The sequence below is a fragment of the Thunnus maccoyii genome, chromosome 9 (assembly GCF_910596095.1).
Source record: "Thunnus maccoyii chromosome 9, fThuMac1.1, whole genome shotgun sequence".
NCBI lineage: Eukaryota > Metazoa > Chordata > Actinopteri > Scombriformes > Scombridae > Thunnus > Thunnus maccoyii.
This window is the reverse complement of record NC_056541.1, coordinates 8,210,667-8,230,375: the sequence shown is the minus strand read 5'-3', so window position 1 is coordinate 8,230,375 and position 19,709 is coordinate 8,210,667. Positions and strand designations below refer to the sequence as shown.

General features: G+C 38.7%; 1 protein-coding gene across 2 annotated transcripts in view; it reads right to left on the bottom strand.

The window, feature by feature from the left end:
- Positions 1 to 19,709, bottom strand: part of ksr2 (kinase suppressor of ras 2) — a 103,424-nt gene that overhangs the window by 41,777 nt on the left and 41,938 nt on the right. For both annotated transcript variants that reach the window (XM_042421262.1, XM_042421263.1), the window contains exon 6: positions 2,059 to 2,231. In XM_042421262.1, coding sequence (XP_042277196.1) covers positions 2,059 to 2,231 — 173 coding nt within the window. The remainder of the gene's footprint in view (positions 1 to 2,058; positions 2,232 to 19,709) is intronic.

The following is a 19,709-nucleotide window of genomic DNA, read 5'->3' as shown; positions in this document are numbered from 1 at the left end:
GTACTGACAGTGTGAATTAGATTATTTACTCATTTGCATTCACATTTCCATGTACCATTACATCTGACAACTCTTGTTTCATATGTAAAAATTAATTTCAAAAGTGCAAAACAAAAATTACTCATCCACGCATGTTCACAATGAAGATCCTGTATTTCTTGATCTTACTAATTTAACTTCATGTATAAAGCAACAGCCAACAAGTAAAAATGAACATAATTGGCAGGTGAGCACATTGACAATATCCTTGATACTGGACTGTCTCTTTGAAGTTTCTGTAGTTAATACTGACTGACCATGTCTATGTGAATTTGGATATACATTATTTTTGCTTTTCTATATATATCCAATGGTTTAGGTCGAAAAATATTTAAAAAAAGAAATATAGAAAAGATCAAACTTAGGTTAGGCGGATCTTATGTAGCCAGTATACTCCCTTGAAAGTGACATTGAAATGTATGATGTGTATCTAAGCTGTGAACTGAGCTTCACATCAGGGCAACTACCTTTAAGCTAGAATTTTTCCAAGAATAACACTTTTTATTTGAACCTGACAGCTGCAATCGTAGCACCAGTCCACCAAATGACATTTTACTAACAGCCAAAAGAGCGACTTCAATTACAGACAAACCAGGTGATACTGTATCACCATGAACACTCAGCAAGTTAAATGTGGAAAAAGCACTTATCCCTCTTTATACCAACGGTGACATTGGTGGCATTGTTTGAATGACATCAGCTAGGTTTGTTTGTTCAGCTGAGAACACTGATACCTGAAATAGGTTACACTTTTAAATATGTGATGAGACACTTGAAAAAGCAGGTCTTGAACCACAAGTGCTCTGTGGTTCGTCATGAGTGAAGAGTAGAAGGAAACATCTCCTCAACAGTTTTTTAATGATGCTGAAGTCTGATCACCAGTAATTCCTTATGCCTGGAAAGTTTATATTCACGTATTTCTACTAAGTATCAAGACCAGGGAACATAAGCTAAATCTACAAGCACAAATATGTCATCATGCATGGAGAATGTAAAGCCATTGGATCCACTTCAGCCCAAATCTACTGTTACTCTCTACCTGGTGGGATGACAGTTTACCAAATGGGATTCAATACAGTAAAACATGTGACAGGGAAAACCTTTCCACTGTGGTTTGGACCAAAAATTTAAAATGTATACCTGTACTCTTACATATATGAACAAGAGAGGTTATCTTCATGTGTATCTGCAGGTGGCAAAGCACCTCACCATCTGTTTTCTTTCAGTCAAGTACATGTCTTGCTTGCATATGGTGTGTGTGATTATTCCACATCATGCCTCTACCAACAAATATGCACTGCTGTGCCCAAAATACCTTCTAGTCAAGGTCTACGACTATTTACAACACTAAGTGACAACCATTCATCACTCCTTTCCTTGACACGACCTCCTTTTCTGTCTGTTTCTCTGCCTTTCCCCATATCCTCCTCTGTCTAATGGCTTCCGCAGTATGGCCATAATACTTCAGCCAATAAGGCTGCAAATGTGCAGCAACACACCACCTCCGGTCATTATGGCAAGGCCTGATTGTTCATTTGTTGCATTTTCCAACCGTTGCACTAAGTATATTTTTGACAAAAAGAATTATGGAGATAAGAATAATTATGGACATGTGACTGCTCTTTATTTCCATTGTGGAGACAATGTTTTGCTTAAGTGCAAAGATGTCAAGTAGAGGGTTTAAGACTGACACCACAAAGTGAAAAACAGATTGTAAAGCTGACTTTTGGACAGAAATACTAAGATGCACTGCACAGGTTTGTCTGCATAGATAATGAAGGCTAATTTTTGGTTACAAATGCTTATGATCTCTCAACTCCTAGTTCAGTTTTCAAGCCAAGAGTGAATTGCACATTTTGACTTAAACTTGCAGAGTGCAGAGTAACATCCCAGACATGAGACACTGCCTGAGAACTAAATAAGGGTACGTCAGAAAGGATTGGAATATGAAAGAGATATATTGAAGGCGTTAAAAAGATCTCATTTCATCATTATTTCATGATTAATAAAAGAACTTACTTGCAGAGGGTGTTTCAGCATGGACAGGAGGTGTGGAAGGGATGAAGGAGGGGAAGAAGAAGGATCGCAGAGATCGTTCGGTGTGAAGGGGCGAGCGCTGTGTGGGCAGATTCTCACAGCTGCCCACGCTGCTGTGGATCTTAAGGTTCAAGGGCTTGGTCTTCTTCTTGGCTCTGAGGGAAACAGGAAAACCAAAGGGAAACAGGTTAGGGGTGCAAACACACCAAAATGGTTTACTAAAACGTCAAAACCTTTTAAAGACAAGAAAAAAAGACATTTACATTAAATTCCCCTGGTAGTAAATACTTACAGAAAGTTGTATCAATCACCTTAAAGTGATAGCTATTATTTCATATCTTTATAGGACAAATTCAAGCTAAAATAAAACACATAAAACTGTTGTCGACATGCACATTAGGTAGATTTTATTATGCCACTACATCTTTGAACAAACAGACAAAATAGTAGAGGGGTAGCTAGGAATTTCTGGGGTATTTGAAAGGATACCCGATCTGGCTTTATATTCAGTCAGGATCAAGGTGTAAAGGCTTCAGTCACACAGAAGATATGTCAATTTCTCCTCATATACATATACCATAATGCAATGCAGCTGCAAGACATGTTGCATTTTGAATAAGTGATATGACTCTAGCTTTTTATAGAAAAAAAAACTTTCCCTGCTCCCTGCAGTAACTATATGATTATTATTATTTTATTATTCTCTCCACCTACACATGCTGCATACCCCACAGCAACAAGTTCACACCCGCTCTTGAAGGGATATGAAAGGCAGGGTGAGAGAAAGCGGGCGCACCAAGAAGAGTCACTTACAACACCGTCATTACAAAATAACACGTGGAAAGTACGGAACATTGCAGACTGAGGATAAGAGTTTAATATCATGGTCATTTATTTTTCTTTACTTTGAATGAAGAGGAGTTAAGTATTTGACTCGCCTCACTACAAAAAGCTCTAACTTGGTAGGACACCAGGTTACCAAATTTTCCAATAAAAAAACTACATGTAATTAAGTATGCACAAGCTCAAGTTAACTTGTAATTTTGCACTTTGGGCCTCGACAAACTAACTACAAAATCTCTACTGTGTTATGGTTTCTGCAGAGCCACAGAAAACAAGCTGTAGGTGTGATAGCACCCTAAGCTGCTGTAAGTATGGTGTACTGTAACAAAATAATTACGGGATTAAGTGATCATGATGAAGTCTGTAAGGTTGGTTGTCATGTTCCTAAGCTGACTGTAAAGCTTTTGGTAACAAGCCAGATAGAAAACAAACTGCTGACAGGACAAGAAAAGCATACAGGATGGAGTGACAGAAGATTATATAAGACAACACAAAGGAATACAAAAGGCTGTTAATTTGAAATGAGTGATATGCTTACACACAATGGTATGTCATCACACTAAGTATAAAATTACTACTTTAAATAAATCAATATACAAAAAGCACAATTATTATGGCGAATGAAATACATGTGATTCCTTAACTGTATCATTTTATGAAAAGACCAAATATCAATTTTTCAATTCAATAGTTAAATAAATATATTGTATAATAGAAATATATTCCCACTGGGTTTAAATTAAAGATTTGTTCTCTACATGGCCTCCACAGTGAAGGGGTACAGTGTTTGATTGAAGCAAACATTTCTACTCTAAGAACTTCAAGTAAGTAAATATATGCAAAAAATGTGTGTCCAGCAAGTAAAAAAAAAAAAATATATATATATATATATATTTTTTTTTTTTTTTTTTTTTACTTGAGAGAGAGCAAGTAAATGAAGACAGCCTGATTTTCAGGTTGACAGCCACTCATTTTTGAAAGTACTGCTTAAGGAATTGTCTCTTTGGACTGGGGGGTTGGAGGGTGGTATTACTGCATAACATCCAACAGCTGTCTCTGTGGTTACATTCCTGCTTTTGGACAGAAGCTTGCAAATTACTTGAAAAACATCTTTTTGAATTAGTGTCTCATGTCAAATCGTAAGTCACCGATAATTTCCCATAATCACTGGCTTCTGTTTGTCAGACCGCTTCTTTTTGGGCGACCTGTCATTTCAGAAATGAATTTTGGGTAATTAAGCATGTAGTGCACTTTGTCTTTGTCAGCTTGTCATACAGTTTGTTCTAGTAAAACTTTAGAGTTTAGCACAAGACGTAACCTGTAGATACACAGATACACAGCATGATAGTGAGGTAACTGTAAGTAAGTCGGAAAGTAAGTAAAAGTAAAATTTATTTGTATTTGTAGACATTAGACACAAAGTGCTTTACAAGGGCATAATACAACATACAAAAAAGAAAGAAATCATAGCAGATGAGGTGACCGTCCAAGTCACATGATTAAAAAGTGACTTGTGAACTAAGAAAAGAAACACGTACAGCTTAGGCTCACTAAAATGTCATTTGAAATATCTTAATTGGTTTAAGGAGCACTATATTTTATTATTTACTGTATTTTGGGCTCAACATGTGAGCTGTAGTGAAGCCAGAGGGCAAAGTAGACACACTTCAAAAATATGCCCAGCTAACACACAGAAATGAGTACAAAAATAAACCTCCCATTAACCCGAGGCAACAACCTTATATCCTCAGACTCAACCAAAGTCGAATGACGTGTAAAAAAAAAGTGAGAACAACCCGGATTGAGTTCTCAAGTTAGGCAGCAACATCAGATTCGTAACTCTACAAATCCACTTGCAAACAAATGTCTGAGTGGTGGACTGACACATACACAGACCAGACAGTGAAGGACAAGTGAAACAGTTGCACAAAGTGAGTCAGAAAGTCAAGAAGCAGAGACTATGAAAGGAAAAGCTGCAGAGAAGAAACAGAAGGAAACTAGTGTGTGAAGCAAACAGAGCTAAACAATAACCAAACTAGAGGAAACAGAAAGCAGACAAAAGCAAACAGAAGAGAAGATATCAGAGAAAGTCCAGACAGACATAAACTGGAAAAGAGACCAGTGAGAAAAAAGCATGAAAGAGAGAAAATATGACTTCATCCTTCATAAAGACAAAAATTAAGACTGACTTATCATGCAAAGTAACTCTCATTAAGTGTTAAATTCCACTGGAATTTTTCCTCCCATGTCAGTATCTCACTCCCTACCCTGAGTCATGCAATTAGACCTGTAAACCAGCCCAGTACTTCACTCCCATCTCCTGCAATAAGGAAGCAGCCTGCAGGTTATCACTTCTCCGTCATAGAGCTTTTGTCAGCTATTCCGATTAGCCCACTTTATGCCATTTGAATCTAAATTAAACCATTCATCTCCCTGCATGCATGCCTTTATCCTCTCCTCGGATGATTTGTAGATGTTCAGGGAGGGAATATGAATGTTGAAAGAAGGGAGAGGATTCCCGATTTTGGTTTTGAAAACGGTTGTCAGTGCAGGCGGGCAGACGGGGAGGAACGGGGGACTGTCAACTTCACAGTTGTCATTAAAGCATCTATTCAGATACCTTTTCCTATTCCGCATATGAAAAGTTCCAGGAGGTAGAAACTTAAAGAATACACGACACAGAAAGACACAAAAAGAGGGAGGTGGCTGACTTGTCGAGTGTCAAGAGAAATCAGCGAAGGTGTGAATAGCCGAGTTGTCCTTTGATCTAGTTCGGGATTGTACATCACGATGCATCTCTCAAAGATGGAAATCACTGCATGTTTGTGTCACATTTCAAGTAGTATTTTTCAGCCTTTAATCCTCCGGGTCTTCCATTCTGCGTAAACAGGAACACCAAGAGTTTTCTTTTTCACAGTTTCATTCAGGCATTTCCACTTGATATATTGTAGTGATTAAATTACCTGTTGTGTCATCTTTATTACCTGCTGATTTGCTGATTTCTTATTCATATTCTTTCTTCCTGTCATATCCTGTTACAATGTCCCAGTTTTCTCTGCGATCATTAAAGTTCTATTGTATTTATTCTAAAGTGAGTGAAAGTGCGATCTAAAGTTTGCACGACATGTAATTGTGTTAATCGGACCAAAGGTCATGATATTTGCAGACAACAGCGTGTTTTTTCTCACTGACTTCATTTCATCAGCTTTGTCAATAAAGGGAATCCTGCTCAAAATGATTTGGGCAGAAAACAAAAAAGCTAAATATATTCTTCAAAAGCGTAACATGTCGACACCAACAACTCACTTTTGTCGCGCAAAAACCTTGACTTTTTTGTTTTTACAAAACCCAGGAGGTGGGATAAGAGCTTTATTTTAAGTTTCCTGGCTGGTTTACACTTTTGAAATATGAGATTTTCACTTCACATTGTGCAAGCAAGTGAAAACAAATCAGACATTCATGCACACACGTACATGCATTCATCCACCCACTCCCTCCACATGCACTTCCCCACGCTTGCAGAGACACTAATTACAGTGACATCTTCAAGTAAAAGTTCCATTTGATCAAGGACAGAGGGGAGAGCAGGAGAGCAGCAATCCTTAAAACGACATATTTCCTTTACGTTCTGACATATCAAGAGGATTTTAAAAAAGCAGGGTCATGAATATTGCACAGCTTTCTTCCCTAACTAGCTAGCTGTTGCTCACTATCAAACTGGCATATCTCAACAGCAATGCTGAAAAGCAGTCAAGCTCTGTCTAATTAACACTTGTGTCCATCTAGGGGGATAAATGACTTGCAGGATTCCATCTGCATACCCCCACTTTTTACCTCAGAAATATGCAAAGAGCTTTGCTGAGACCCACATGGCGAGAAAAGCACCCTGTTGCTTTTTATGCAAATGTAACAGTGGAATAATATCTCTGGCAGCCACTTCTCTTTGCTGCTTTAATAAAGTTGGTAGAAAAATGAAATAAAGGTGGGTAGAATAATGATTACAACAGAGAATTACTGTGAGCCCTTTGAGCGGTTTCATCCAAAGAAGGTTGTCTGCGGCGTCAAGCCAGAGTTGAATAAAAGCTGGCAGTCTGCTACCCTGGATAGGCTTTTTATTCTTGTTTCCTCAGGCACAATAATGAAGTTAATGCCAAACTTAATCTAAAAGGAATTATTGTTATTGCGTGGTAAGTGCAACAATCCAAATATTCTCCTGTTTTAACTACAAAATGCAATACATTTTCTGAACAGATCTAGTTCAAATGGCTTACATTAAATAGGCCGTATGTCCCAATACATGAAGATTATTCAAATATCTGAATATGTGAGATGAGGCGTCTGAAACCAGAAGAAGATGTGGTTGTATATACTGTATATCAGGGAAGAACAGATTTCCAAATCTGTGCAGAAAACTTGTTAGACTACTAAAAAACTAATTTGCCATGAACATAGCATCATTACTCATTTTATTATTAAAACATTTTTTAAAAATTACAATTTGCAATTTTGCTGCACCTTAAATCTCTTTTGTGCAGAATTAATTTGTGATAATAGCATTTTTTTTTTACTATTTTGCTGGCATACGTTTATGTTTGTAAAAAAAAACTGACAATCCAAGAGAAAACATGTGTAGTGTTGTCTATGTTTTGCAGATTCATGAAGGTGGTGGAAGCAGCGTGCAGTGCTGTTTTTTGATACGACCACATCTTCAAATCTTACACATAGTGTTATCACATAGCGTTAACATGCTGTAAAGTTGTTCAAATAAATATTTTCAAATGAATAATGGGTCAGATGACTATGTGCACTGTCAAAGGCGTTGCTCATAGTGATGATCCAACAGAGAATCACGGCCGACTACAGTTCCCCTCAGCTGTACAGAGCTTAATAGCATCTTTCTCCTCATTATTTTGGATGTCTGGCCTGAAACTTTACTGTTTGGTTCACCACTCTAATCTGTGACATTTCAGCCACTGCAGGCAGCTGTTTTTAGCAAAAAAAAAAGCTGTAAAATTCTACCGAACACTGCTTGCACAGCACCAAACGGCACACAGACAAATTTAGTGACTAGCTGGTGAACAAAGTGGAACATAGTTTCCTCAGGAGTTGGTAGAGAGTGAATATTAGACTTGCATTCATTAGGTGGGCAGACACATGACTCCGAATGAATGCTAATGTTGATCTGTGCATGGTGGGTTCTATCGGATTGTAAAAAGGCAACACATTTGCTATCACGTTCACCATATCATGGTGATAAGATGTCAGTGTAATGTTTACAGCTTGTTGTGTTGACCCCAACAAAATCAATTGCACATTTAAAGTATAATTCTGGTAATTACACAGACAAGATGTATGAATTGTAACAGAGTTTATTGCTGAGAATAGGGAAATGCAGCCATATCGCTAAAAAGAAGTCAGAAATACAAGAAATTACAAGCAGTAAGACACTCAGACAGGTTGTAAATGAAACCCTAGGTTAGCCAAACATATTACTGCACTCACTTTGAGCTTCGCCTCCAATTAAAATGGTTTAGATGATCTGGTTTAACTGCTGTTCGTTTACAACCTGTCAAATCACTCATGTTTCTTCCCTGTCTGACTTAGCGTCGTGTTGTTGCTTGTTCCCAGATCTCAGCAATTACCGAAACCCAATGCATGGGAAACATTGCAACACAACTGCTGCAGTAACTGTTCGTGTTAGGAATGTGTATCAAATAGTAATGTGCTTCTTGCATTTAAATTATAGTAGGAGTATAAAGCGAACACAAGCAGAGAGTAAAGTAAAGAAGGTGACTTTATCAAACAGGGAATCAGCAATCCTCACCAGTTTGTTGCCTGCAAAAGGAGACACTGAAAACAAACATATCATGTAACAGCTGAACCTTCACTGCTAGAGGGGATGCACTGTTTTGGCTGTCTTTCTTGTTTGCTTCATTGCCTTATCCAAATGTTACGTTTGTTTGCCAGGAGAGCTACACACAGATCTTGAAGAGTCTCAACCGCTGTACAGGACCATTAGATCATCCAAGCAATCATGGGATGAGACACTGCTGCGCTGCAATCACAGACGTCACTACTAAATATAACAACATGTTTGTTAAGACATGTGTTTCACGGACACAGAGAGGGGTGTGTCTGTGACCCCCTGTGCATGTAAGTGTGTGTGTGTGTGTGTGTGTGTGTGTGTGTGTGTGTGTGTGTGTGTGTGTGTGTGTGTGTGTGTGTGTGTGTGTGCACGCCCACGTCATGCGTTGACGTGGACGTTTGATGTCTCATCATGACAACATCTGCTGATCACCTGTCGAGATGGCTGACTGATAACGCACAAGTTAAAGAACTCACTTTCCCTCCTTCCCTCTCTTGTTATCTCCTCTTTAACTGTCAGCGTCTCCACAGGGATACGGGTGGGTGTCAGTGCGCTGTCAGAGGCCAGAGGAGGCACGGCGCTCTCAGTGGGAATGGGAATCATGCATGTGAGTCGTGGATTGAAACCTGAACATGACGCTGAAGAGACAGCAAGACACCCGAGGCAAAAAAAAAAAAAAAGAGAGAGAGAGAGAGAGAGAGGCAAGGGATTGAAAAAGAGAGCAAGCCTGTGTAAGAGACAGAAAATGAGAAAGAGGGGGAGGGGAAGCTGATGACCAGATGAGAAGCGAGACCAGTGGTTTGGGACCGGGGAGCAGGGACAGAGGAGTGACAAGCTGACAGGAAGGCGGACTGTAACGTTGTCTTTTCAGTAGCATATCAGGGATCTGTGTCTGTGTGCACTGACACTGCGCAGCCTGCCTGGTTAAAATAATTGTATGCCTACACGCTGTGGCCATGTGAAGCCATGAGCAATGGTATGGTAATTATGTGTTATGGACATAAAATGTGGATTTCGTTTTCATACTAGAGATGTTGTCTGCTTGCAAACCAGTAAAACAACAGCAACAATAAAACTACTTAAAAATCCTTTAAGTCGTTTATCAAAAACATTCACTGGCTCCAGCTTCTCAAATGTGAAAATTTGCTACTTTTCTCTGTATTTCACCACTTTGGTTCAGACTGAAATGTCTCACAACTATTGGAAGGATTGCTATGATATGTACAGACATTCACGGTTCCCAGAGGATGAATCCTACTGACTTAGGTGATCCCCTGACTTTCCTTTAAGCACCACCAGCGGGTCAAACTTTTCACCTATTGAGTGAAATATCTCAACATCTAGATGGGTTGGCACACAATTTTTGGTGATCCCCTGACTTGTCATCTAACACCAGCAGGTCAAAATATGAATGTGTCCAATACTTTGGTTTATGACCAAATACCTGCAAACCTAATCACATTCCCATCACCCTTAACTGTACTATGTGTTTAGAGATAATTAGCATGCTAACACACTAAACTAAGATAGTGAACATGGTAAACATTATCATTTGTCATTGTGAGCATGTTAGCATGCTGATGGTAGCATTTAGCTCAACGTACAGATCGCATGGCTGTAGACTTTTAGACTTGTTTACCATTTTGTGATATTTTATAGACTGAACTGATTAATCTAAAAGACAGATTGACAGATCAAATCAGTATCTAAAAATAGTCTTACTTGCAGCCTTGCTTCCAATAAACTGGTATTTATTGTCACACTTGAAATATTTTCAGGCTGGTCATATAATGCAAGAAAACAGAGCCATTTTAGCTGCGGAAATGTAAATTACCCCCACCAAGTTGGTGATTAGAGTTTTAGAAAGTAAAATGCATCAGGGGCAAAGTTAGGTCAGAGCTTAACATTCTGCTCTGTGAATAACCATGAGATACTAAGAGAAGATAATTCGCCCCCGTCTCTGCATTAATTTTGTGTGCTACAACTTTAAACTCAATTTGCATTCTGCTAGCTAGAGGCAACATTCTCTTGGTGTGTTCAGTTCAAAAACTCGGGTCGAATATTTGATCCACTATCTTTGCTGACAGGTATGCCTGAAGATCGTGGACCAAACACTTGATTTAACTTTCAAACAGCATATATATATATATATATATATGGCCGAGAGAGCAGCATAAACAACAACAACACAAACAGTACAAACAGACAAATACAACTGTCACACACTACAAACGAGTGGACACAATATCGAGTTCATATACCAAAAGAGAGTTGACTAGCTTGTAGCATTACATCAGATTCCTGTCACGTTTTGTTTGATGAATATCAGCTTTTGCTATTTAATTGAATATTTAAAAGTTTCACTGGTTAGTCTAAACAGGTTGCATTCATTCCTCAAACGGTCAAACTTTTAAATAAGAACATGCTTTCTCTACAGGCGAGGCGGAATATGCAGGTAGCTGATAAGGAATGAGGCATAAAGGTTAAACTGTTCTTAGATTGGCAATACTGTATGTACCTGTATGTCAGACAGTGAATAGTAAACATGAAATACAACTGTCTGTTTTTAATATTGTGTTGTAGAGATGCACCAACACCAATACTGATATCGGTCCAATACTGACTCAATGGGCCGATCTGGTATCAGATACCATTATTTTAACAATACAGTAAATGTATATCTATGTATTTATTTGTTAAATTTTGTTTTACAAAGTTAGGAAAGCAATGTTTAAGTCAAACCTGATGTTGCCTTACACATAAAAGAATGATCCCTGTCCCTTCCACACAGTGAGGCATATAGCTTATTGATTAAACACTGGTATTGAATCAGTATTCGGTTTCAGCCCATACCCAAAGTCCAGGTGTCGGTATCAGGACTGAAAAAGTGGGATCGGTGCTATTGCTAAACAGAGTTTACTTGTGATGCAAGATGAATTTAAGAAGTGCAATCTAATCTAATATACACGAGCGCTGTCTTTCTGGTTAGAACACCTGAACTCGGCTCAAGATCTTAGGCCTCAGAGTCCTCCATGGGCCATTATATCGCAATAACAGCAGCAAAGACTGCAACACCCATTTTGCTGCTTGCAGGATGCACTGAGCTACTTGGTTTCAAACTCAATATTGGAGAGAAACCCCCAGTGAGAAAGTACAGGACGCAGAAGTGGAGACAGGGAGAGAAGTGTTGTCATGGAGACGGAATAAAGCATCTCTGCTTGTCAATTAGATGGGATTTGGTCAGTGTTGGATTGACGTTTCAGTTTTAACCCTTCTTGCTGTGAATCTAGGAGATGAGATGAATGATTCTCTTGCAGAGACCTTTTTGTCGGACATATTTTGTTTCTACAGCTTTACATGACATCTTGTTTTGTTTGTTTACAAATTTAAGCATTAGTGATGCAGTGCAAAACAAGACCGCTGGTTCTTACAACTCTTCAGTCTTTCTACTGTATTTCTTCAAGCATTATTGCTTCTTGTCACCTCAGGCTTTTCCAGCACTTGGTGATAAGTTGCTGTTTCAAGAGACTAACTGCACTGCAAGGACGTAGATTTAGTTTTAACTTTGCTAGGAACATTTTTTGTCAAATGTCCAAAATAAACTGTTACATATGTGCACTTGCTCTCTATCTCTCTTTTTACTTTCAAATGCACACCTAAAGATTTTGACTCTGCAAAAGTTTACTATATTGAGTATGTGTTTGCTAATATAACTAAAATTTGCTAAAAACACCTTAAAAAACAAGGCCTGAAATATAAATATAAAATCCTTTGACTAATGTTAGTTTTGTCCAGTAAAGAACATTGTAATTTCATGATGTTTGAAAAATGTTTCAACTATTGTTTTTTTTGTTTGTTTGTTTGTTTTTATGATTAACAATTTTATTGGAATTTTGAATTAACAAACATTACAAGCATATATGTGACTGACAGTGCTTGATACCAGACAATAATGCACTTCCACCCTCAGTGATGTCAATTACAGCAACAGTAATAAAAAGATGTAGTGCCAATCCCCTGCCACTGAAATAAAAGTGAGGGCAAGCACTGGAAATGTATCTAAGACTTGAATCCTTGAACCCCTCCCAGTCCTACACCCTGGTCCAGCCCTCTAATGTTGGAGAGGTAACTCTCGCTTTCAAATGGAAACTTTCCACTCTGTTCATGTTCACGTTGATGAGACATTTCAACTACTAACCGTTTCAGATTCACCACGGTTCAGCTGACAACAGGTGTACAGCTTGAAGTCGGGGGTTGCAAGAACATCAAGTCGGGTATCCCTCATATTCATCTCTTTCACTCTTTAAGAAAAGATCTCCATGGAGAAATGCCACACTGGTCAAATCTCCAGGTTCATTATGACATCTATAAAGAGAGACTTCGCATTTATAATTTGGAACTGAGAAATGCAAGGCGGTCTTTCTTCTCTGACATCATTGCCAAAAACAATAATGATGCATGTGCCTTTTTGCTACCGTCGACAGGCTAACAAACCCTCCTGTGTCAGTAGCCCCTGAACTTCTATCCACCAAGGCCTGCGATGAATTTGCCTCCTTCTTCACTGACAAAATTCAGAAAATTAGACAAGCAGTCAGTGCTTCCATATCAGGTACAGGATATGTGTTGTCCCTGTGTCCACTTCTTCAAATCAATTCAAGTAGTGTGACACAATTTTATACGATCAACCATAAAAACCTGGAGGACATTATACAACATCTGAAATCCTCCTCCTGCTGCCTCGATATTCTGCCTGCAGGTTTTTTCAAAATTCTTTCAAATTGCATGTCCCCAGATGTTCTACAAATTGTCAACAAGACTCTTCTCTCAGGTGTACGCCCATGCTGTATTGAACTGATAATACAGTTAATTATGACAACAGAGATTCTTCAGTGTTGAAAACTCTAAGCAGACAATCAGGAAATATTCTTGGCATCTAATCTTTGGATGTTTGCTACTGATGGACTGGATTCAAAAACAGTTCTCCTGCCCTTTGAGCATCCAAACATCGTGTTCTACCTACGTGTACCTCATGTGAACAGTTTAGGATGGATAGGAATAAAGAACCATTCATGTCTGAGGCTCTATAACTACATGTAAAAGCACCTCCCCAAAAAACCACAATTTGATATTGTTGGCACATTTCCCTCAGACACATAACTCTACAGTAAGTGACGGCCTTTACAGACTGTGTAAACTGAAATTAATATGTGTTAATATTTGTGTCTAGTTTGTTCAAACAATGATCATTTTCTTCTTCAGGGCAAGCTGAGCCACTGTTTATTCGATCTTGAGATATGTGACATTCAAATGTTGAACTGTGTACTTTGCTTCTTTACTTATGTTTATCTGTCCCAATTTAAATAACCATTTCATTAACGCTAAACTGTCCAAGCAGAGCTTGTGAATGTCCAGAAGTAACTTTACAGCTCTTAATAAGGACTAAAAGGTTTCAATTAACTTTTGAACACAGTAATACTAAACTCAAGATCAGATGTTATCTTCCACAGTGCACATGCACCAGCTTTTGTCTGCTACATCACATCAACTTGTAAGCATTGTTTCCTGTGAATCCCTTGTGCATGGGTACATAGTGAGAAAGACAAAGTTCACCAGTGACAATGAAAGCTACATAATATGACCCCGTACAAGCCAGCCTGCAGCCTCAGATCCTCATGCAGGGCACTTGTGGATGTTCCAAAGTCAAGGCTTAAATCTAAAGGTGACCATGCTTTTGCCATCAGGGTCCCTTGGCTTTGGAACGACCTGCCTGAAGAGATAAGGCTCACAGAATCAGTAACTCCTTTTAAATCACTTCTTAAAACTCATTTCTACAGACTTGCTTTTATGTGATGTCGTCTTTTTATCGTTTTTTATTGTCTTTTAATCTTTTTATCATCTCTTTATTGTTTTTCATTGTCTTCTACTGGTGTCTTCTTAATGTCGGACTTGTTATTGCTTTCTGTGACGTGTCTTTGCTTTTGTATTGTACTGTCTTTGCTTTGTCTGTCAAAGCACTTTGTAAACTCTGTTTTTAAAGGTGCTATATAAATAAAGTTATTATTACAGTCAATTAGTCAATCAAGAGAAAATTAATTGGCAAATTAATTTGATAATCAGTAAATTGTTTCAGTCAGACTTTCAAGCAAAAATGCAAAACCTTTCTTCTTTCAGCTTCTTAAATGTGTGATTAGCTTCGTCATATATGATAGTAAATTCAATATCTTTGGGTTTTGACATTTAAAGATGCCACCTCGGGCTCTGGGAAATGATAATGGGCATTTTCTGTTATTTTATAGGAAAATCAATCAATTAAATCAAGAAGATAATAAGCAGATTAATCAATAATGAAAATAATCATTAGTTGTAGCCTTCAGGAACACTATAGTTTTCATACAGAGAGGCAATTAAACAACCCAATTACATTAAATGGCCGTCGCTTGGACAGGTCACCTGACAGGTCACTTGGTCCTAATAGGCTCTGTGGGGGGCATTTTACTGCCATGGTATGGGTCCACTTGTCCCCTTAGAAGGAAGGGTCACTGCAAATCAATGCAAAGTTGTTCTGATTCATCAGCTTTATCCTATGATGAAACATTTCTATCCTGAAGGGAGTGGGTTCTTCCAGGATGACAACGCCCCTATTCATATGGCATGAGGGATCAATGAATGTTTGATGAGTATGAAAATGATGTGAATCATATGCTATGGCTTTCACAGTCACCAGATCTCAACACAAGTGAACACCTATGGGAGTGTTAGACAGCACTCTCCGCCACCATCATCAAAACACCAAATGAGGGAATATCTTTTTGAAGAATGGCATTCATCCCTCCAGAAGAGAATCAATGCCAAGGCTGAGTTTAACTCTTAATAGGCAAATTAAGGAGATGCTCCTTCAACCATTCTTATGACGTTTTCACCTCACCTTGTTCCTTCTGTCATTCCCTCTTTCTCTATTTGGACTGTTGTGATGAATTCAGAGATTTTGATAGACTGTTGACAGATTTTCCATTGCTCACGTGTTTAGTTTTACCTTTGTACTCACTGCTAATTTGCTTTAATTGTGATGATTCATCTGTTTCTACTTCTAAATATGTAAATGTTGTTTTTTTTATGCACCGATAGACTATGAAGGATCAATGCATTAAGGTCTGATTGATCTGCATTGTTACTGAATAAATTCATGACATGAAACATACAGTGTATAAAACTTCATAAAATCCTTCAGTACAAAAAAACCCATAACAAAATAGTCATCTTTTAGTGTTTGCAATCGGTGCTCTTAAGGTTTTATCATGTTCCAGCCTCCTTCTCTTATCTGTCAATTCATGCCAGCAGGTCTGTGTGCACTTGAAAAGTCTGTCTCTGTGTGCACTTGGGTGTGTGTATTTTCTGCAAAAATTGAATCAGAATTTATTTTCTCAATCAAGTCAAAATGAAACCATAGCTCAAACCTTAAACTCTAATACAAATATTAAAGCAACAGCGCAGGATGCGAGAACAGCTATCTGGCCCACAGCCGCGCAGGTTAAGTGGTAGTTTTGAAGCACAGGCAGAGCAGTAAATGACAGCAACCCTAAAAAGAAAGAAGGGTCAGGGACAATATGGAACCTGAAGCAGATATTATCTGTCTTGACTCTAACATCAGAGAGAAACACTGAGATGAAAGCCTTTAGTTGATGGCCCGAATGATGAATGATGGTAATAACTCCCTCTATGGTTGTTGGGCAGTAAAACAGTCACTCCACTGTTTAATACATCAGACAGCGGTTGTCAATATGGCCTGTTTTAGGTTGCTTGCTCTCTATCACAACCATGTTTGACATCATTTTCACACTCCAAATTTAGTGTTTGATCTTCCAGTAACACAGATTGAAACGCAACTTTAATGACCATGTCGGGAATCTAAGGATTCATATAATTGAATCAAAAGCAAAATAAGATTTCCACAAAATTAACGAAATGCTTTGAGCACAGTGCTATAAATCTTTTCCGTATACGGCTTGGTAATTTCTCAGAGATCCTTTTTTTTTTTTTTTTTTTGATTTTCTAAGAAAAGAATTATACAACTTTTAAGGATAACTTCTAATCTCCTACTCAAATCCTGTTATCTGTCTCGCTCGCATCCCAACCAGCTCCCACTCGTTGACAAATCACTACAGAAAAACCATCAGTCTAATAAATCCATTCTCCATCAGAAACAGTGGCATTTGGGCTAACCGCCACTCCTAAACACTCATATAAATTCATAATCATGACTCCAATTTCTGGGCCGCCAGTGGAGGCTGGGATGTGCGCTCATTACAGCCGATGGAAGGGCGGATGGATGGAGGGGAGGAGTGGCAGTGTCTGGCTGTTAAGGGTCTGGTGTTGACATCCCCTCTCACCTGTTTTGTCATTAATGGCAAAGGGGCCAAAACCCTGATTAACATGGATGAGCTTTTGTCTGCAGAGAAAAGAAGATACACACTCACATTCCCCCCCATAACCCACCGCAGCCACCAATACTTCCTCCTCTCTCTCTCTCTGTCAAACACACATACATTATCATACTGCACTGACATACATGGCTTTGTGCAGTGCACTTAACTACGCAGTGAATGTCCCACGCGGCAGAGCATGTGGGACCAATAATCCGCCAAAGTCAAAGGTCGCAGGCTAATGTGACGATGTGTGTGTCCCAAGGGGAGGTAGATCTGTATCTCCCTGGATCATCTGGGGAGCAGAGGCATTGATTTGATGCCGGCTGAATTTTCAGAGAACAATGAAAGGCAATAAGCATGTCTTCAGATTACAGATCTAAAAACACCATGAAATGAGTGAGTTCCTGCGTTTTTTCTTACTTTTTGTACAGTTAGTGATGCTGTCGCACTACAGCTGTGGACCCTGGTATTTTTGCATTTTCTGGTGTTACCAAAAGTAACCAAGAGAAATACTTGTTTCTGATTGGATGGGAGATACTGTATCTGTTAAAATCCCATATTAGACAGCTCAAACATAGTTCCAGTCAACAGTTTAATCCCTGTTCTAAATCAGTGCACAAGGTGTATTAAACTGCAGGTAACCATAGCAACTCCAGTTCAGCCTGGTTCCAGACCTCTGAATCGCCACCCACATCTCGGGCCGGCTGATGGCAATCAGAGCTTCGTAGGCAGGATTACGAACGGGGATGTCATCTTTCTACAGAGCTAGCTAGCTACCTGGCTACATTCATGAAAAATAGCAACAGGTAAATGGCAACGAGTTGTTTTTATTCAATTTACAGATATAACAACTCTTAAACCGACATCTTTCTTTGTTACGCTATTGCAGCTTGTGTCAACTGAATATTGCGCCGGGAGACAGATATTTCACTCGCTACTGATTTGGTAGAGCAAAACAAAACAAAATACCCCCTCCTCCCAACAAGAAAGTGGCTGATATGAGCACAAGTCAGGTCAGAAGTAAGGCTGAATGAATGAAGTCTAACAAAACCACAATTCATTCTGTTTATTACGCCATTACCAGTAGTATAGTGACAGTATCACACAGGCCTCATCAGTGGTTGGAGTTTGTTGTCATGGAGATGGATCTGTTGGCTCAGTAGTTGTTATAATGTCATCAACAGAGTTGGGAAGAGGGAGGAGACGCTGGTTCCAGTGTTTTTTCCCATTTTAAAAATTCTTTTAATAACATCTTCAGTAGTACTTTTGTGAAATCATGTTTTGACTGTCAGTTTGGCGTGACGGAAAGGTCTAAGTACTACAACACCCATGATCCTTGGACATGGTTACTACTGTATGGAGAAGAAGCCTGAATCAGAGCTGTAGAGAATTTAAAATGCTTTATTGTTGCAGTTATGAACATCATATCATAGTTGCTCAATAATTGACCCAGAAACTGAAAGTATGAAGTAAGAATTCATTTCAGCTGCAGATTGTGTTATTGGTTGTTCAGCTTGTGCACGCTGTTAGCAGCAAATATAATAGAATTTCAAGCTTGATGATTGGAAATTTCTTGCCAAAATGTTCCATTACTTCTCTCCTGGGGTTTTTATGTACACAGGTTTGTGCCTTTGAGTTTTATCAAAGAACCAGATATGATGATTCAACCAAGAGAGTTTAATGCCGATCCAAGCTATGGACATTTTCCAACAATGAGTCATCTAAAATTGTCTATGGAATAATGAATCGGGCTTTTACATCTAGAGCCAGGGGTACCAGAAATTGCTCTTTTTGCACGTTTAGGGCTTGAAAGTCAAGCATCAAAGCTTATTCTTGACCTCGGAAATAACAGTTTGACAAAACAATCCCCACTGAAGGTCCGCTTACAAGCTTTTTTCCAAAGACACAGTCCGTGTCAGCATATGAAGCAGTAATTTATGTTGTACCTCATTTTGCCAGAAGCCATTGTCTTGTCTACATAATAAAGAGCTTGACTCCTAGATAAAAAGAAATGCCCTTTTGTTAAGTTATGATCACATCAAAATTGAATATATAGATCAGTTTCACTGCTGTGTTTTCAACATTACTGATGTAAACAAACCTTTAACAGCATAAGACAAGAGAACAATAATACCTACTGTATATTTACTTGCTGTCAACTGTTATTTGTTTGCATATTAAAACACCTGCCGATCAATTTGCATGTATAGCAGGTTCTCCTGTGTGACCCTTCTGTTTACATCTGGATGACAGATTGAACCTTTACGGATGTAGTTTCTCCTAGCTAACCTTTGGTGAATTCCCTCTCAGAGATGTTCATCACTTGATGTCAGTCACCACCACCCCAACCTCATAACAGTTTCCTTTGCGCTACCGGGAAAGATAAAACCCAATAAAAAATGTATTTTCTGACTAAATTCGCTGGATGTTACGGATGACGATAAAATAACACATTGACAGGTTCTCAAAAGAGATGCATAATGAGAAGGGTGAAGAGAGAA